Source organism: Mixophyes fleayi, chromosome 1 (assembly GCF_038048845.1).
Source record: "Mixophyes fleayi isolate aMixFle1 chromosome 1, aMixFle1.hap1, whole genome shotgun sequence".
Lineage (NCBI taxonomy): Eukaryota > Metazoa > Chordata > Amphibia > Anura > Limnodynastidae > Mixophyes > Mixophyes fleayi.
Window position 1 is genome coordinate 82185369 of NC_134402.1, and position 21875 is coordinate 82207243.

The following is a 21875-nucleotide window of genomic DNA, read 5'->3' on the forward strand; positions in this document are numbered from 1 at the left end:
GTTTTAAATAAGTTTACAGTGTTTTAATTAAATATTTGTTACTAGTAACTATAAGAAATGAGGCAGATATGGGACATTAATTTGCTACTATTTAAAAATGGGTGTGTTAAATATAAGTCAAATAAGTCATTTTAAATATGACTACTTTCTTAAATATATAACAATATTTATTTTATTAATAAACTTTATTTGTTCATAATATAACTCATCAACGTGCCATGAAGATTAGGTTAGCAGTTTTCAACCAATCAACAATATTATCTGGCTTTTTAAAAAAAACAAAAAACCTATGAATGAATGTAGCCACAAACAGGGCCGTAACTAGGGCTGTGCGACAGGGGCGACCGCCCAGGGCGCAACGCTGAAGGGGGGCGCAATTTAGGAATATTATAGGTTAATTTGGTTAAAATTGAGGGCTAGAGGGGCAGCATTTGTCTTTCTCACCCAGGGCGCTAGGATTCTAAGTTACGGCTCTGGTTACAAAGGCGAAAAAGGTGAAAAGATATTGTGGGGATTCAAGTTGAAATGCAGGTAACAGCCATTGTACATCTCTGGTTCTGGTTTCTGCTCAGTCTTTTTAACAAACTGATTTACCCAAATCAATTTGTAAGTGATATTGGGGCACATTTATCATTATTCACATAAAGTGAAAAGTAGTTTTCAATCCTTATCGCAATGATAAGGATTGAACTACTTCTCACATTTATGTACAGCCGTGCAGAGAAACAGCAGTTCCGAAAAACTGCTGTTTCAGTGATAAAAAAAACCATACTTACCCCCCTCTTCGGAAGCGCTGTCTTCAGGTCTTCTCCTCACTCTTCAAGTGCGCATGTCCAGTTCCAAGAACTGGACATGCGCACACAGATCCCCTCTCTGTCTCTGCAACTATCGTTGCAGAGAGAGAGCTGTGAGTGACAGGGAGGGATCATGTGATCCCTCCACACATGCGCTGTCCAGCTCTGCTCTCCGGAGCAGAGCTGACAGCATTAGATTTCCTCATGTACGCTGGCGTACATTAACATGACAAGTTCCCGTAAAAAATGTTTTTTCGGGACTTGTTAGATTGCGGCCAGGAGCAGTCACCATTCTGTTGAATGGTGACTGTTAGAAAAAACGAACTGCAGCGAAAATTAATGGTTTTGGAGATTGAACAGTCGAACGGAGCTATCATAAATATCAATTGCAGACTTCCTTTACCTAATTACACGGTAAGTGCACGATAGTGCAATACCGTCATTTGTTAAATGTGCCCCATTGTCTCTTTGCTAATGAATACAAGCTATATATTAATATCTGTGCTCTCTCCTGTGGCTCATAAGATCAGCAAGCAGCTCTGTGTAGTGCCCTAGTTGCCCCACTTATTGAGTCTACTCCTTTCCTCCATGACTTCTTATCCCACCTCTATTCAGAGAATATAAAAGGAACAAGATTGTGTTGTTCTCATAGCCCCATTTGAAGCTTCCAGAATCTGGGATACTTTACTGCATAATTAGCTCATTCATTCTCAATAGAGGTTTCCTCAATGCTGGGGCTACTTTCACATGGACCATTACTTCATCACAATTTACAGACGCTGTACCTAACTACATGGAGGTTCAAACCACCTTCTTAAGGGACACGGTTGCATTGTTTACCACAGCTGTGGTAAACAATGCAACATGTGGGTGCACTAGAGAAAAGCCTGGCCATTCGATTTTTGAAAATGCATATCTTGGCCTTATTCCCATATTGCTTAATTGTTTTGCTACATAACAAGTATCAGGAGTGTCCCGCAAAGTCAAATTTTTGCTGTTTAACACACAGATAAGACAGTTGTAGAAAGGTACCAAGCTTTATACCAAGGGTGAAACCTCTATTTCCATTTTGAAGAAAAAAAGGAGTATTCTTCTTGTAAATTAAGAGGTGTGTCCTGTCTACTGGGGGCACTGGATGATAGCCCATTGTTTGTAATTACAAATGTAAGCACAGGAGAAAGGAATCCAATGGTAATTAAATCATTCCTTTTTGTACCCCATACATTTGATTTTGCAACCTAGGCTAAAGGGCACAAACTAACATTTATAAACAAAGAACACACAGAAATTCATGACAATATCCCATGAAAACCAGGGTAGTGCAGCCTTCTATAGAAATGTTTTACTGTTTGTACTACAGTAGACGGTGAACACTTACTTATTAGTGGTGTGTGTACATGCTGTCCATGCATCTAATTCCACAGAGAGCTGCTCAATCTGCAGGGGAACAGACACTTCCCGACGTTTCAGAAGCTGACTGGAAGTTATTGCAAAGAGAAAAGAAACATTACATGTTGCTATTGATATGAGAAATGGATAAAAATGTACAAACTTCCTATTAAAATATGTCTATGACTGAATTTTAGAAAGATGTTTAATGATTTGACCACTCTAGAGTCTTAGTTATAAAATGATCTTTTATTGCATATATACGATATTGTGTTCAGTTTTATTTTACCAGGAATATGTTACATTATGCTTCTTGGGACTAATTTACCTGGTATACTCATAAAGTGCAGGGACAATGCTTGTATAGTGCCTCCTAATAGCAAGCAAAGCCCCAGTGTACCCACACAGTATCAGCAGTTCATTGCGTACTCTGTAAGGAAAAATACAGAAAAGATTCACATTTTACAGAGCTCAGTTACAATTCATGTTAACGTTAATGGGAAAATAACCTTCTTTTAAACAAGCATGACGGGACTTTGGGCTATAACTTTTGGCTCTCTATCTAGATGAAATAAGTGTTAGCACATACTCTAAAAATTTGGGAGCATGGGGGAAACATTGTCATCCTCTTTATTCCTTCTAAACTTTGAATCTCTTGAGCAGTTTCATTTGCCTGCATGGTGGTGGTGAATTTTATGTTTTGAAAAATAAGAGAGATTTGTTAAAACTGTACAAAGAAAGCGCAGTAAACTATTTCTACAGAGATGTCTACATAGGGCATGAGGAAGAATACTCACTCACTACATTTATGAAGTACTAATCTCTCCGTTCTGATGTAACTGAGAAGGTCAAGGATTGGACAAATAGAATCCAAGGTCCAATCAAAACTGCTAATTTGTTCTGTGGAAAACATGGAACAAAGAGAAATCAATCAATGAAGTAATAATCGTTAGTACTTTTCAGGAATATATAGGTGTTCTGAATATCTGCTAAAAGAAAACTTTGTAAATGTAATATATGGTTGAATGCACTCCCTACTATAAATTATATGGATATCATAAGTTATTGAGGAGTTCTGTGACCATATAAAAACCAGTAGGTCATAGAAATCTGAGGTGGCTTCTAAAATTTGTAATCATTTAGGTGGTGCATCTCTTGTATTCAAGTTTTTCTTCTGGACACTGATGACCTCAGAGCTCACCGGTGATAAGCAATGACATCAAAACTTGCTATTTATACCGATATTGTTTATACAAGTATATACATATATTAATATTACTTCTAAAAGTTTCTTTACGTTAGGGTTTCCATGTTGACACATTGACATTTCAGGTCTTAATTTACTAGATATACTTGAAATGTTGTATGCTTCAACACTACTTTAGATATAACAACCATGCCCTCTTTTACTAACATTGAAGTATAACTGTATATCATGTGTATGCAGTGAATATAAATGTGGTGAGCTTCATCATGATGCTGAGCTAAGTTTTGATCCTGTCAGTGCCCTATAAAAACAAATCAGTTATAGAGATATGATACTAAAAAAATGTCTTGTCTGTAAAGGATAATTTTACTTTCAGTGGTTTTAATTCCCTACACCCTTCATTCAAATGGTAGAGGTCTGTCTCCTGCATCCACCTTCCTGCACCAGAGGTGGGCTGTTAAGATCAGACCTCAACAAAGGAGGACACAATTTGCAAAACATTCAGTAAGTTTATAACTATTGAAGACATGTTTTATTAAATATTTGCTGAAAACTTTTGTTAAAATAAATGTATTAATAACGTGTCTATCCAAAAGTCTAGGAACACCTGTGACATCCATGGACATTTGAAAGTTTTATGTCATCATTTATTCAGTACCTTTTACAAAATTGATCCCAATTGGAAGGGCCTTTTCAGGTTCTGAACTTAATAAATAGTATTTGACAGCTTGGAAGATGTCTCCTTCTGCATGGAAACTCTCCGCAATTTGTGAGCATTCTTCCAAAAATGGCAAGTTACACTGCAAATAATTATGGAGAATAATGGATTGTCAGTAGGGTCATGCAACCCCCCACCATATTATAGAATGTTATACAACCTTTAAAACTGACTAGGAAGTGAATAAGGGAATTAAGCCATTAATGACCTAGTACTTTTTCTACTGGGAAATCACTCGTTACCTAGTGACATACAGGTTTCCTTTTTATATAGAAAATGATCAGCTTATTAACTTGTACCATTCAAAATCTCTCCTATGTTCTAAACAGAACCATGTTATACCAAATAACTTTTTTATTCTGCTCCAGACCATCCCTAGTTACGTGCACTAATTAGGCTATAAAATTCATAATTTTTTTATTGTAAATGGAAGCTAGGGATACATTTAGGTGGATTAAACACAAGGAAGGAACAGACCATTGCAGGACCCCATTGCCGAATTTGGTCAGGGGCCCAGCGATATCGCCACAACCTCCCAGCCCCCCCGCTCTGCTTTGAAAAGAGCCTTTTCTGAATATGAGCTGTCCGGTGCATATATCACCTGCTCCTGGTCAAAAGAGGGGGGGTATTAATGAGTACTGTAGAAGCCTGGGTGTGGGTCTTTGTGGCCTCAGATTTATGGGGGGACCCCTTACCCTTGGCACCCATAGTGGACATGGCCCATACATCTACAGCAGTTCCACAACTGGTTATACACTTACTAACAAGCTGATACTGATCAATTTTTAATTTTTAATTTCTTGACTTTTTAAATACAAGCCTCTTGCCTTATTATGGGTACAGTCAACAAAATGATGAGACTGAACCAGATGTCTGTTATTATTACCATTATTATACTTATATTTTTTTATTATTTATTTATTTATCAACCTTAAGGGGAGCTGCAACTTAAGCGTTTCAGACACTGGTAATGTAGGATACGAATAATGCATATCACGCCAAATATGCACAGTAAGGGGCATATTCAATTGTTGGAATTACTCGGAAAAGTAATGCGGCGTGTGCACCATCCTTATGGTAATAGTGCGCGTAATTACCGTTATTACGGTACCTTTAACACAGGATTTAACACAGGATTTCAGCTCACAGCTCAGGAAGCTGCGAGCTGAAATCCGGCTTAGAGTTACCTTAATAACGATAATATTTTTAACACCGCGGGAAAAAAGCCAATAATTGAATATGCCCCTAAGCGTACCGTTACGAGTTGCGGCTCAGATTCCTAAGTAATTTCCAGGATGCAATTTACGCTTACGCTGTCAGCGTGCATAGCGTCCAACTGGAAGTAAGACCATGAATTTTTAAATTCACATTTTGCACAATTTAAATTCTGTTAACATATTTGGGATGACAATGGTAAATTCATTCTGCTTGTGGTGCGCTTGTTGCAGGATTGGGAACACATAAAAGTTCCAACGGTGAAACGTGGCAAATGCGGAATGAGGTGAATGTTTTGTAGAACGGTTTTGAAAGTGTCACTCATCTCTATTCCTCACACTTTCTTTCTTTAGTCTTACAAAACAGGAATTCTTTTTTATGCAAACTTTTGCATGTATTGTATATTTGTTTTCAGCAGCTACTTTATATATTGTCCTTTCAGTAAACCTAGTCCTGTTAATGTAATGGCAGATATTACGGTATACTGCAGATTGAATAAATCATGTTTTGATTTGAAGATAGGTGAAGAAATGTGTCTGCCTAAAATAGTATTTTGAGAATCGTAAATTCACATAAGTAGGGTCTTTACCATCAGTATTATGAGTTATTCTCCTAGTAATTGTTAATAAACAATTATATCACCCTTGAATATGCTGATTCTATATAAATAATATCAGTAAGATAAAACAGGACATTCCATTTCTGAAACATACTTTGCTGTGGAGGTCGTTAATCTCTGCAGTGCATCCTGGGTAAAATGCACACAGCTTGACTAAGAAGAGGTCATTGCTAGGTATCATTCTGAGGAGATCTGCTGCCAAGTCCCTGTAAAAAAATAAATTATGCTCATATACATTTTATCAGCAGTGTTCCCAAACATAACATTACTCATCATAACTATGTAAAGATGGATAGTGTGAGGCATGTATGACCACAGAATAATCTCTGAGACAAACATGTCTCACAGTCTTGTAGGAGAGAGAGAGACAGAAGTTTCTAGAAAAAAAAAAATACAGTGTGTGTCACAGCACAGTGGTGAGACAGGCACATTGTATTGCTATGTGTGATAAAAATGAACACTGCATTGGCACAAATTTGTAGAAAACTTGATGGTACTTGAATGCAAAATATGTAAAGGCTATGTTTATGGATACATCTAATATTTGTTTAGAAATATTTAAATAATGTAATGTGTAACCAAAATATTGCATATGCCACATAAAAGGAAATGTAATTGGATGTTGCTATTTATTTAATTTTGTAAATGCAGTTTTCATTCTACTAATGGCTTTGTTATGTGGCTCCTCGCCGCTAATTGAGTGCAGTATCCTCTTACAGCCTTGACATGTCACTGTTGCAAATGCCGCTAGTAGACAGACAATGGCCGTCATTTAAAATCCTGAAAAATAGAATGGCCTAAAAGCTTTTTCCCCCATATTGTGACATCATCTGCCTACTTATGCACCCACTGTGTCAGATTTTAAGACACTGAACAAAGATTTCCATGGCAAGATGACGAAGCTTTGCACAGCTTCTTCCCTGCTCAAGAGGATCAGATTGTAAACCCACATTGGAGGCAGTGTTATCCACTACTGCTCATTGTAAGTGCAGTACATAACCAAGATACTTGAAATAAACACAGTCTTAATGCCCCTTTAATACCTTCATGAGAGTTGAATAAGCATTATATTAGAGTCAAAACTAATTAAGGTGACAGTCCATATGTACAAACAGTTATTGTTTGACACAGCATTTTGTATCATTGCAAACCCGGTCGTGCTTACTTTTTTGGCCAAAAAGATGGTTGTGCAAAATGAAAATATCAAATAAAGCATTAGTCCTTCAGACGTGAAGAAGGAGACATATTTGCACAAATCCCTGTGAATCATGTGCTAAATGAGATGCACACATTTGCTATCTGCTATACACCCTAAAAATGCCCCCCCTATGGCAAGATGTCTCCAAGGGCAGCAAACACAACTGTGACACCTACAGGTCATAACAAGACATTACACTGCATCATGTTATATGCTTGTTTTAAATGATGGACTTTGAAATAAAATAAAACTGGTAGTAAAATAGAGTGTCAGTGTACATTGTCATTAGTAAACGTAACATAACCGTTTTATACCTGTATCCAAGAGATGGAAAGCTGAAGAAAAGATATATCATTAGAATGTGCAACATTATTACCGTACATTTTATATTACTGCTGTTTTCTATTTTTTTACTTTTCGCTACTCTGTTTGTTTCTATGTATCATGTAATTTTTTCTTTACATTTCAAAAATAAAACATTGTAAAAAACATAAATAAACAAAAGTTCTATGAAGTGAAATAGAGATACTTTCAAAAACAACTTCCTAATACACATGATAATTTGGGGGATAGAGCAGATTCCAATCAAATGTTATTGAAATTTTCATACTCCAATTGATAACAAGATGATTTGCTATTCGATCTTCTATAAGCCATACAGTTGAAAACGATGATCAGATTCTCTGCAGCACCAGGGGTTATAGAGAGCTGCAACTACCTCTAGTTGCCAGCCAAGTTCTAATGTTGTGAATAAGGAACAGAGGGAGTGTGAGAGCTGTTCTGTCTTTTCAGCCTGTCTTGTTATACACCAGCTGTAATTTCTAGCTCACAAGTAGATATGTTATAACAAGCATAATATATGTTTAATTTTTCACAAAGACAGACAATAATTTACAAATCACCTCCACAGTAACTGAGGTATATTCATAAAAAGAAAATGTGGGTGTCCCTTTTAAATTCATGATTTTAGATATGCCCGGTTTATTATTGTGTTACATGAGACACAATCACGATCGGTTATAGGTCCTGCTGCTAGGAGCTAATGAAGTTGTCTCCCTCCTCACATCATGCATAAAGGCATGACACTGGGTTAATCTGTTTTTGGTTAGCGTACATAGAATGTAGATATGTAGACCCTTTGCGTTTATATTTTTATAATGTAATCATTCATCTGCCATTTATCAGTAAGTTTTTATATATGTATTTATGTATTTACTTTACAAATAATATATCCATTACAACCAGGGCACACATTAAGTCTGGCTTAATAATCTATGATTCACATTTGAAATAATATTTAATTTAATTTTTATTACATTACTTTGTCTACATATGATTGATGTCAATATTTTATAAGTAGACAATTAACCAATTGTACAGCTGTTGTTGTTACATATACTGGACCTCATTTACTGGATGCAACATGCAAAATTCTGCTTTTGCACTGGTGCACCTAGTGCTTTCACTGTGTATGTTTACGCTACACTCTTGGCAGATGCCTCTTTAGATTGAACTGTGTCTGAGTTTGTAGAGAAACGGAAAAATACGAAGAGCTGTAAACGTCAAAGTCCAACCTCCAACCACTACAGAATAATTGCCTTTATTAAAATAAACTTTTTCATTTTTGTCATAAAATTCTTCTTGGTTTAGCTTCATTTATGGCTTAAGTGAATCATTAAAGTCAGGTCTTTATTACAAGTGCCACTTTTTTCCATTTGAAGCTTTTTTTTTAATTTGAGAAATGTGACTACAAATGTCCTTTAAAGTGCAATTGGAAGGTGCAAAAAATATAGGATGGAAATCAATCTTTGACAGTTCAGAGTTGGTGCTAAATTCAAGTCTTTTTCCAGAGTGAAAATGGCTGTGCGCCCTTCTGCAAATCAAGGGACATCCCTAAATAAGGTCACTCTTCACCTCTGTATCTCATTTCAATACCACACCTATTCCATACTTATAAATACTCCGTTTGTCCTCTGCTTCTCCACAAATGCTGCTATTTTGTTCCACAAACTCTGCGCTTTAGTGTAAATCTAGGCGAACCTGAGCACAATTGTCACTAAAGAGAATGTTGTTCTGAACCTCAGCCATTTACAGAACCCTAAAAAAGTGGAACACAGATATTGATTGTAGGCTGCACTGCAGACATTTCTAGTTAAGAATCTCTAGACGTATTGAAATATTAGAAATATCTTCTTATCTTTTCTAGCTCACTTACAACCTAACTGTAATACATACCATGTGGTCACAGTCATGCATTTTCTTGCAAGCAGCTCTAGTGCATATTGAGTTGCTTGTGCTGCACTCTCTCCAATAACTGTGCCCACACATACTGCCAGTTCCAGCTCATTGCCACGGATGAGGTTGGCCATGGCTAGCTTAAATGAAACAAAAGACATTTAATTTATAAAAAGTTTCTTAGCATACACTGACAATCGTTTACATAGAAAGGAAAAGCTGGGAAGTGCAAAGGCGGCCATTCCTCCCATCCAGGCAACCACAAGATCAATGTCTGATTCTTGTTTCGGGTATTAAAAATTCATGAAGATCTGCCCACCTAGATCTGTTGGGCTGAGCAGACACAGCAGTTACTTATAGCCATGGCCTGTCCAGCCTGAGCTGCCGTCGGGCACTTAATGAATGCAGCTTTAATCACAATAGGTGTTGGGATCATACATCCCTGTGGAGAAGTACACATGCCATTCACATTGTTAGTTGGACTGACCCAGATTTCCATTCAAGATCTGCCTAGCACTCAACACAAATGCACATTACCGGCATGATCACTATGCCTCCATAGTGCTAATGCCGCTTGTGCCTATCTATTCCTGAATGCATCCAATTTTATGCATTGTGCATGCAGCTTGCAGTTTATGGTTCGCAGAGCCCTTTTCCACATGGAAGTGACAGAAACCAGGACTTGACCTATACTTGTAATGCATTTTGCACCTGGGACACTTTGATATAGGAAGATGCTTTAATGTCAATATAATAAAAACATTCAAATGTAAAAAAGTGACACATAATAAATACAAAATCAATGTCCTCTGACTCTCATGGTTTATTTAAGACATAAACAAGATTTTACAGAGCAGTAATCAATGAAGGGGGTTGTCCTAAAGTGGTGGTGGACTGGACTCACAAGTTACTTTTTACTCATTCCACCATGTGCATCCCAGCGGGACCCTCAAAATTATAGAATTTGGCCTAAGAGAGCTTTTATGAGAGCAGTTCCAAAAACCAGAATGCATTTAAGTAAAAAAAATATGTACTGCATGTCGGCAGATTTTTCGGCTCAGAAATAATCTTCTTTGTGTACTTCTTCATAGGGATCAATGATTCCTATTTAAAGCTGTGTTCACCAAGTGGCTTAATATATCTCAGGATGATTGGATCATAGCTGCTTTACATGCACCATGGGTACCCTGCCTAAAATCCAAAAATCAGGAAAAAAAATTGATTGCCTCTGTGATCTCACTGATTCCTTGTAAACCAATAAACTTCACTATATATGGGTGTATACCAGAGATGTACATCAAATTTCCTGCAAACATTTAATCCCAAAAGGCCACGTGCTAGGGCGCCACAAAGAGTCTTTTAAAGTACACCTATCACTTACATACATTGGAGGCAGTATGTTGTAGCAGTACCAGTATTCACGAGAGTACAGCCTACTGTGAACTGCCTCATTTATGTAACCAATTCCTAGTCAACCGATGGGCTGCATTGCAATGAATGTTGGTTCTGTCCACAAAAAATGACTGCATCTGCTGTGTGTAGCTGACACCCACTTTAGACTATTTAAGAGGACAGTAGATTGCCTTAGCGAGTTAATAGTAGTACACATATTTTCAAATATTTTATCTTAAATCATGCCACAAGAACATCTATCTCTGTATAAGTTCATTTGCGGTCGCACTCAGATTCCCGATGCTGTAACTCCCGACAAGAGTTATCTTTACTGTGAATGTTTATGTCCCCGACAAACTATTGCTCCGGAATGTTTTAAAAACTCACTTGGAGTAAACGCGGTTCATTAAACAGCCTGGCAGCACATAATGATGTCACTCTGTACGCCAACAGTAATATTAGTACACTTAAAGAGGCAGTTATGCAATTGCTTAAGGCTACATTATGTAAGCTTTACTAATAAACATTGGACAGACAGCGCCTCTTTTAACTGCCCCCTTAACTGTACTAATATCACTGTCAGCGTACAGAGCGACGTCATTATGTGCTGTCGGACTGTTTAATGAATCGCGTTTACTCCAAGCAAGTTTTATAAACATTCGGGATTAATAGTTTGTCGAGGACATAAATATTTACAGTAAAGATGTCACTGTTACAGCATCGCCAGCATCGTCTTTTAGTACCCAACCCGTTCATTTGCGGCACATTGGTTAGCTGAGCTGTCTTACAGCACCAAGGTCATGTTTCCATTTCAACTAGGGCACTATCTGTGTGGAGTTTCTTTGTACTGCCTGTGTTTGTGTGAATTTCCTCATTGTGCTCCAGTTTTCTCCCACATTGCAAAAATATACTGGTAGAGTAATGTTAGTGTGTGTTTTTATGGTAGAGATTCTAGACTGTAAGTCCCACTGGGGCAGGGACTGATGTGAATCATTAAAACCTTCTCTGTAAAGCTCTGTGTAATATGTTAGTGCTATTAAAAAAAGGTTTATAAATATTGGATACTTCAAAAACTTGTATTTCAGGTAAATGATTCTTATTCTTTTCTTTAAAAAAGTTTAAAATTCTTGTCATCTGGTTAATAAATTATTACCCTATTAAGATCCACAATGTTGTCTCAGAAGTGCATAATGAAACTTACTTCAATGTTATCTACTGCTAAATGACAGCATGCTGCAAGCACAGCCCGTCCGTCCTGGAAATACCACTCTGCCAGCTCTGTACTGACTCTACTCAGAAGTCTGCACAGAGAAAGAGAAGTAGTAGAAGTTTGTATTCATTCATTTATTCATTCGCTCACTGATAACTCAACAATAAGCACACGATGGGCCTGATTCATTAAGGAACGTAAATGCAGATAAATGCTGCATTTTGCATAAAATCGATCTGCGCATACCTAGAACTAGACAATACACCAGTAAATGCAGCAACATCCTATTCATCTTTGAGTGCAAAGGACCTTTCCTACAGCCTACAATTTCATCGGCAGAATGGGGTGGGTACTGGGTGTATAAATGTAGTCAATGTACAGTAAGGGCATGCCAAGCTTGAACGCATGCGGAAGTGTCCAATTCAACCTTTAGGCATCTCAAAGGTACGTGTTTTTCTGCACCAGGTACAGGGCATGTGTAAGTGCTAATTCTAGTGATGACGTATGTGTATGCATGCTAGAACATGTGTTTGCCATCAAGAGCAACTGTAAAAAAATATTTTATATACAGTAGACATTCATAACTTCCTAATAAATGTATTTTACAGGAGGGGAGATACAAAAAAAACCTTTTAATTTTGATTATTTTAATATTTTGTCATTAATGACTATATTATATGAGGTGACATTAATAGGTTTTTTTTTCTTTTCTTCTGTGTGCTCTTTTGGAACTTAATATTTCACATATGTATCGGACAAATCCTGCAGTGCACTGTCTGTTTGAGCAGAGCACACCTAGACCCACATTCAACAACAGACATATCTTTACATTAGCTCCTTGTTGAATACGGATGTACGTAAATCTGATTTAAGTGCGTGTTAAAGAAAAAAAATACGTTTTGCGTACCTTAATGAATTAGACCTTGTATATGTCCAGCTCCAAGGTTGAAGCTTTGAACACTGTGATGAGATGTGATGTTCAATACTTACTCATTGTAATCATCTATGTTGTTGCCATCAGTTGGAGATGCAGTAGTGACTGAAACGTGGTCAGACTGTATGTTTCCTTCACAAGCTGCCTAGAAGTAAGTAAGTCAGTTACTTAGTAGGATATGGTGTAATAACTAACTCTTGTATAAGACTATTGCTTGCTATAAACAGGGAAATCATGATACAAAGTTTGGACTTCAGAGTTAATGAAACCAACTAACTGCATAGAAAATTGAATCCTATGTATCTCATTTTTTTTTTCCATGTACCGGTAATTTGTTTTTTATTAAAACTTCAAAATTAGTACTAACAAGAAGTACATGACGTACATGTAACAAGTAAGGCATATTTCAAACTTAGAGTCACAGATAAGAATAATAATCTAAGCCACAGTAAAATGACTTCATTTTTTTACGAATATACAATACAGAACAATTAGATAAAGATGTAATGACATAGATATAAAAGAAGACGAAGAAGAGTTAAAGAGAAGAGAAGGTAGGTAAGAGTGGATAGTGGAGGGGGGTAACTCCTTGAGGTGTATAAAGCCCAGATAAAAGAGATAGTGTCCACAGGGTTAACATGTAACGTGACCTCTCGCATAAGCATCTATCAACATTCAGATCTCAACTGAGAATAGTTAACCTGAGTCGATAAGAGAGCGGTAAGACGTGTGGATTCTTTAAATTCAAGCAATCGCAGCCATGATGCGTATTCCGTGACCTTCTTTTGGCTGGAGAAGTATATGTCCTCCATAAGCCCAAAAAGGTCAATCTATGTATCTCATTTTATGAAGACAGCCCCACTTTTCAAAATGTGTTTGACTCAGCCACAACACTTAACTGCATTCAATCTTTATCTCCTGCTCATACGGTATCAGATTTGAAAAGGGCAGGGATAGAACAACCAGCAGCTAATCAGATAATCAGAACTATCACAGCAGGACAAACTATTGAATGAAATTAGTGTGTTGAACTTCTTGAGTTGCCCGCTTATACGATTGGGACAGTATGATTATATAAAGGACATAACCTATATTGTAATGTTTCTACCATATCATTTCAAGCCTTCACTCATCACAGCTGTACATGTTCAGCTCTTAAAGTAAGTAAGTCTGTCTGGATAAATCGCATACTTGCCTACCCTCCCGGAATGTCCGGTGACTTCAAAATTACTTGATTTGAGATGTCAACTGTTGTTGTCATTTTACCTACCCTCTGGGAGATCAAATATAAAAGTTGGTAAGTATAATAAATCATGTTATGCAGCCCACACACTGTTTAAGGGGCCCTTCTCTGAAGTTTTTTCCTACAGTCACATTTGTTCTCCATTTGTGAGAACTAAATTTAGGATTGCTTCCTTGCATGTTGGTCCCTTAACTAATTACTTAAAAAATGGTCAGTTAATACTTCTGGGATCTAACAATTACCAGATTCCAGACGACATCAAGTGTAGTGAAATCTCCCATAACTATCACCTCACCTTTCAGTGTGGGTTCCATTCATTGAAATGAGTGAACACTTAATAAAAAGTGGACTATATAAGTAAACTGAGTGTTTTTGTTTTGAATAGGCTATACATTCAATGCAGCATTTTATATTTTAATTATTCTTTGGTACTCTTTAAATACTCATTGTTTATTTTAATTTTTCCCAATATACTGTTTGCTCTCTTTTCTGGCATTTAGTTGGTGATCCACAGTGGGCTGGAGCCATAAGGAGCCTCACGTCACACACCATAATATCATGGGGTGGTGGATTGCCAAATGTGCATCTTGAGAATGAATGCATAACAAAGAGTGGTACTTTTTAGTTTTAGTAGAGGATTTTAGGGTAAGGTTTGTGTTTGATGAATAATTCAGTATTCTTATATAATAACATAACCTCCTCTCTTGAGTGTCATTAATCTGAAGAAATATATAATCTGGTAGAAGTTTGTATACTGTTGGTGGATCAGGGTATTTTAGCATGGCTAGTATTTCAAGTGGAAATATAAGGCACTGCTAGATTCATGTAGTCTTATGTCAGCAGGATTCAAGGGTAAAAGAAGCAAACGTCTGTGCCTATTGCTGATATTGCCAGAGAAAGGGGAGCTAAGCTGCACACCTAGAGGCTGATTTAGAGTTAAATGGATAAGATACCCATTTTGCCCGTACACAAGTATAGGTCTGCACACTTATGTTTGTACATCTGTATTTTGAGATAAACACATTTTAAGATAACAGCAACCTTAAATCTAGTCTATAGACTCATCTGGAGCAAATATAATAACATAACAATCATCATCATCAATTCAAAAATTGTACCTATCCCGTGTAGGTTTATAATCTGTACTTGCTAAGGAATGTATTTCAAAGATTCATGTAACCCAAGATCACACACATACGGTACTACCCATCCAGATGAACACTCCTGATTTGCTCTTCAAGTGCAGGGGCTGGAATTATCCAACACGTGAAACTCACAATTGTGGTGCAAGTTGTGTGCATGCACAGTGCCACTAATGTTATGCAAATCTCAAAATGACACCACGCTTATACACTTACTGTATGTGTAACTCTTAATCACTTGCCTCATGTTATGTTGAAAGGAATGAAAGGGAAATGCATAGGTTATAGACAGGTGAAATTGATCAGAAGGTCTTCGTACCTGTGCAACAAGTAAAGCCTCTTTCAGTTGCCCTCGGGAAGTAAAGAAATTTACAAGTCTTTTCACATCCCCGGTAGCTATGCAATAAGGAATAACATCATCATTTTCTTCCTCAATAAGCTGAGTCGCTCTCCTGTTATAACATAAGATTTGCTATTTAGTATGAAAGGTAAACATAGGAAGTTATATTCACTGTTACCAATGAACAGTCAGGATCATTTAAAGTTCAAAAGTAAAAGACACATCACAAACATGTTGAATCTAATTTCCTTTATATCTTATGTATATGCTACCTATAGCTTGTTCATTGATGTTCTTTCAACATACTCTTGCAGTATGCTAAATACCATACCCATTAAGTTCATTTTAGAGTGGTTGATAGACCAAGAACCAGATTGGGTATCTTCTTCTATAGATGACCAGTAAAATATAAGTGAGCTTAGTATTTTCATTTACATCATGTATAACAAAATACCAATATAATAGTATTATTTACAATGTGTATGCATCTTAAAAGTGGAAAACTATAACAAATTTAAAGAGCTCCCATCACTTCCATATACTGGAGACAGCCATGTTTTAAGCTGAACCAATATTTATGAGAATTCATGTTACACTGAACTGCCTCTGAATTCATATGCTGCATTGTCTTGAATATTGGTTAAGTCAACAGAAATGACTGAATCCATGTGTAGATGACAGACATACTTTAAATAGTATTGGTGAAAATAATATATTGCAACAGACACCTAACAAGACAGCACAGAATTTCTAATATTGTAGAAGACAGCTATGGTGCTCACCATGTGCACAGAGGGGATCAGCTTAATCTTATTAACACACAACTAAAACAATATTTTTTTTCTTTCTATTGATCTTTAGGAAGCATTTGATTGTTTACTTTGGTAGTTTATGGTACCCTACTTTAACATCTTGGGCCTGATTCATTAAGGTATGCAAAACAAATGTACTCTGCGTTTTTTGAAAACGCAAGTAATTTGGGTTTACGCATATCTGTATTCAGCTTCAAGCGGATCTGAAAAAACGTCTCTTGTTGAATACGGTTCTAGGTACACTTTGCTATATGCATATTGAGACAGTCATAACACTGCAGGATACATACAATACATATGTTAAATATAAAGTCCCATCAGAATGCATAGGGAAAAAAAGTATTAAATTATCGGCACCTGTTAATAATATAGTCATTCATGAAAAGTTCTAAAAAAATCCCTCTACCTTCCCCAGTTATCTACCTCTAAATCTCTAACCCATGACTAATAGAATATTATGTTTTCTGGTGCTTGATTGAATGGAGTTCACTTTATCGCATGGGAACAACTGAAAAATATGCCTACCATAAAATGTCATACCAAAACTTTTTTGTAGATGTGTCCGCACACCTTGGAGAGTCTGCCCTTCCCTTGTTACTTCTATGGTCTTACCCCAATGTGTCTTACTGTGCAAGTGTCACGTCTCTACAAACACCTGAATAAATATCATTCTAGAATGTCCAGGAACAGGGCTTTCAGAGGTCACACTTCTGGAATTTCATTCCAGGATGGGTGACAACAATACGCCCTGGATCCACTACTGACTGCTTTTGTGGTTGTAATAATATTTGTAATAATATTTGTATGATATGGTATGTATGGCGGACCTGCCCTGAAGCAAAATAGCTATGGGTAAAAGTGATTGGAATGACATAAAATGTCTCCTATTAACTGTCTTTCAGGTAGTAGTGTTAAGGGGTGAGGAAGAGGCCACAATGCCATAGATTGTATTACAACTACAGCCCATCTGGTAATTACTTCCAGATGGAAAACAGGTAATATGCCTTAATTATGGATTAATACACTATTTTGTATGGAAAAATTTAGTTGCAGCTTAAATAGGAGAATCCTTAAAATTTATGAGCATCTTGGGTCCCTGGATGACGTCTTCATACTGTCCTTAATGATCTAGTTTAATAACATCTACCACATCATTCTTACTTATTATCTCTGTCCTTCCTTTCTCTCTCTTCTCTTCTCTCCCTTTTAGTTATCTGCTTTATTGAGGAATCTTACTTTAGTTATCTACTTTATTGGACGGAAGAAGACTGAAAGTTAACATAAGGAAGATTTTTCTAATACATAGGGTGATAGATCCATAATCTCCCAGCATTTGTTGTATGCAGTAAAATAGTAAAAAAAACCTCAGTCGAGCCCCCCAAACAAACACAAATAAACAAACAAAAAAATGCACACACAAAAAGGGAACACTAGATGGACCACAGAAAAATTTGGGGTCCCAACAATGGGTTCCATAGCCGGCAATGTCGGTCCAAACCAACATTACCTGTTACAATGTGCACGTTGGCATTTCTATAATGTTACTTACTGGAAAACAATTGCTTCCCATTAGAATTGTATATTTACTCACCTTTGCATTAATTTTTTCCAGTATTTCATAGAAACACCTGGAGCCACTGACAATGCCTTATCCCACTATAAATGAAATAATATGAGACATATATAATACAATACATTTTATTCCTCAATTAATTTGCATTGATAAGTCCACCATACAATAGATCCCCTATGTACACTTCCTGGGGTATAGCATTTGTTTGGGTCTGTCTGTGTATGTTATATCATTCCTTACTCCCTTAATCAGTGGCAGAACTACTGCAACTGCAGGGGTTGCAGCTGCTACGGGGCCCTGACTTGAGGGGGACTGAGCAGTGCTGGGTCGCTCTTTCGAAGCCCTTAACTGCATTCAGGAAAGCAGATCATGGGCCTCTTCTGAGTATGCGTGGGTTTGGCACATGTGAATTAAAGCCCCACTCGGTGCTTCACTGCACCCATACTGAACCTGTGCATTCTCAAAGAAAGCCCCCACTCCATTGTTCTGGGCCAGGCAATGCCATGTTCTGCTTGTACCATTTGTACGTTATAAGGATCATTGGGGACCTCTCTTTATAAACAAGAACATTTCAAGGTGAACGTATAGTTTACGGCCTTTGAATACTGTAATAGGGATATTTGTTTTATTATTAGTATAGGCAGAGAAATAAAATCCTTTTCTAAGAAGGAAAAAATGTGTGTGCCCATCCATAAAATGTGGAAAAGCCTCCTTAAATGCCCCTTCTACCCCGTTTGTTCAAATGAAATCTCATTTTTCCACTTAAGTGCAAAATTGAGTGCATTTGTGCACCAAATCAGCACTTGGCAAGGTACATCTGTCCATCCAACTGACATTGGAAAGTACACACTTGCACCCTCTACAGATGCCAATATTTGGCTTCAATTCCATGCACATGATATAAAACCAACCACATTTGTGCAAAAGTAGGCAGATAACATCGCAAAAGACTATTTTGGGCTTCAAATTTGCCTTTTTGCATAGTTGTAAATGACCATTTATGTATGTAGTTATCTTAAGCATGCTAAATACATGCACACAGTAATTATTTCCAATAAAGTGAGTTATTTATACCATGCAGGTTCAGTACAGAACACAATTTTGTGCCTTTTTGATGCCATTGCACGTGTTTTTCTTTTGTGCACAAAATATGTGTATGCAGTTTTTGCCAAAGTACGTTCATTGAAGCTGGACAATGGAAGGATCTAGGTGCTCTCCATGTTTAACTAGAAAGATGGCTTTTGGGCACAGCATGGTACATAAAATTGGTATGTAACCAAGACATAGAAATGAACTAAAGGTGTGCAAACGTGGAGATGTGCCCTGCATTTGCTAGATACCACAGAGCTTTTTCAGGGCACAAACAAGCTGGAACTTTACATCTGCTTATAACTAGTGTAAACATGGATTTCCAATCGGAAGCTAATTTTAGCAAATTAAACAATTTGTTATCAGTGATGCACATTAGAAAGCAATGTATAAAAAAGTTTTAAATTGAGAAATAGGAAACATTTATGAGCTACAGCCCCTTTGTCCTCATATTTACTCATACTTGCTTATTCTCCCGGAATTCCCAGGAGGCTCCCGAATTTCGGAAGAGTAGGCAAAGTTCCCGTACTCTCAGAAATTCACGGCATTGAATGGAGGGGGCGGGGCTTAAGTGCATCATTAAGCCCCATCCCGCTCTTCAATGCTGGGAATTTTGGCATGAGAAATCTTAAAAATTGGCATGTATGTGTTTACTTGATGAATAAGCTAAAAAGAGATATAAACAGTGCTGAATCATGACTTTGCAGCTAGAGAGCTTGGGTTTAGCACAGGTAGGGCTTTCATAGGGGGTCACAATTCCATCTTAGACAAAGACAGAAAATCCTGGACTAATGTATGCACACATACAAATATATACACATTCAACCAGGGCCTTATATGTGTGGAGTTTGTATGTTCTCTCTGTGTTTTCATAGGTTTCCTTCCTAACACCAAAAACTGTTCAGTTAATTGGGTGGTAACAAATTTGCCATTGTGTGTGCGTGTGCTAAGAAATTTAGAATGTAAGCTCCATTGGGGCTTACAATGAATGGCAAATATTCTCTGTACTATATAAATAAATTCAAGCAAGCAAGTGCAATATCCACAAAAAAGACTGTGCATGCACATCATAAATTACTTGAAAAGAGTGTCTCATTTAGCACGTGTAACTAACATTTTGTTATTTTAACAAATAAAAATGTTTTTGAAAGTTAAAATGTGCCCTATTTATAATTAGTTTAAATAATGATGCAGTTTAATTTCTCATTATTTAGGTCATACTCTTGGATAATAATTGAAGAAGTGGTAGAAAGTACCTCCCCGAGTTCCACTAAGAGTTCACAGTATCTTTGGATTTGTCCTAATCGCAGGTGGATTTCGGCAGCTTCCTTCAGTCGTTCTTCCTTGCTTGGAGCACCGATGCCACCACCAAACTTGGACATCTTCACTGTTGTTAGCTCTTGGGCTTTAGACTGTCAGGAATACAAACAAAAGTTTCATGTTTACTGACATCCATGGATTCCAACTTAAATATGTCATTTAATTTCTTTAGGGATTGTACACACAGGCGTTGAAAGCAATGCGAGCTAAATGCTTCTTAAAGCGTGGCAATTTATCATCACTTTAACAGGACAGTCAATGCATGCTTACAACATGGTTATGATGTGTTCAGTGACACATCTTTTCAGATGTTTTGCTTCCAAGTTGGACACTCAGATTAGAAAGAGGTATCTCAGAGAGCGGGGGAATATGCTGGAGGTACTGAGTTCACCCTTTGGTGTGTTAGCAACACACCAAACAGGACTTCATTTTTCCTTAGCTTTTATTCTCTCCATTCTCACCTTTTTATGAAGGTGACTGTTTGTGAGATTGTGCACAAGACTCACCAAGTCATCTGGAGATAACTGAACAGCAAAGTAATGCCAGAGTTTCTGGAGGATATGTGTAGCGCTCTCAATGATAGATTCATAGAAACACACAATTCCCAAAATGTCTGTACAGGTAATTCTAAAATCCTAAAAACCTCAACAATGGGTAACAACATCATGGAAGGAAACTACAACATTCCAAACCCATAGACACTTGTGGATGGAGGAGAACCATTTCCTCATGTTTTCTGTGGCCAAAATGACATTTTGATTAACACCAAATAAAATGAATCTATATCCAAACAGAGGACTTGAGTAACCTAGGAATATCTTCAATCATTGGCTAAGCCACACATGTTATTAGAATATGCCTTCAGCAGATATATATATATATATATATATATATATATATATATATATATATATATATATATATATATATATATAAAAATATATATATGTGTATATATATATATCTATATATATATATATATATATATATATATATATATATATATAATTCAACTAACTTCTTCCCATGTTACTACTTTCATAAAAGTCATGAGGGGGTCACTATTTTGAGGGCTCCTGTTCACAAAAATTGGTAAACATAACATGGACAGCTGTTAGGAATCAAGGACATGCACATAAGAGACAAATTTGTTACTCCTGTTTGGGAATTGCCCTTTCAGTTTAATACAATTTAACCATGAAACATAACCCTAATCAAAACATTGTTTTACATTTATGCAAATATTGCTATACACTAATCAGTTAGTATAAAGTTTTGAAACATGAAAATTGTTTAAAAATGTGTATTATTCACTTTTGGGATTTTCTTTTACATTTTTTCATTTAAAATAAACATAATTTTGTAACTAAAAAATGTTGTTATGTGAAAAGCTAGCAATTAAGAAATATAATTTAGAACAAAAAAATTAGAATTTCCAACTTTTT

The 21875-nt window shown here is 36.7% G+C and overlaps 1 protein-coding gene across 6 annotated transcripts in view; it reads right to left on the minus strand.

Annotated features, from left to right (window-relative positions):
* WDR17 (WD repeat domain 17) overlaps window positions 1–21875 on the minus strand; it is a 113380-nt gene that overhangs the window by 16347 nt on the left and 75158 nt on the right. For 4 of the 6 annotated variants that reach the window (XM_075197550.1, XM_075197559.1, XM_075197531.1 and 1 more), the window contains 12 exons: window positions 20367–20522; window positions 18040–18104; window positions 15616–15748; window positions 12968–13056; window positions 11969–12068; window positions 9376–9515; window positions 7455–7475; window positions 6037–6148; window positions 4049–4190; window positions 2981–3083; window positions 2512–2613; window positions 2173–2271 (listed from right to left, as the gene is read on the minus strand). In XM_075197550.1, coding sequence (XP_075053651.1) covers window positions 2173–2271; window positions 2512–2613; window positions 2981–3083; window positions 4049–4190; window positions 6037–6148; window positions 7455–7475; window positions 9376–9515; window positions 11969–12068; window positions 12968–13056; window positions 15616–15748; window positions 18040–18104; window positions 20367–20522 — 1262 coding nt within the window. Of the gene's footprint in view, window positions 1–2172; window positions 2272–2511; window positions 2614–2980; window positions 3084–4048; window positions 4191–6036; window positions 6149–7454; window positions 7476–9375; window positions 9516–11968; window positions 12069–12967; window positions 13057–15615; window positions 15749–18039; window positions 18105–20366; window positions 20523–21875 lie in introns of those variants that run through there. The other 2 variants (XR_012688253.1, XM_075197541.1) reach the window with 2 other exon arrangements.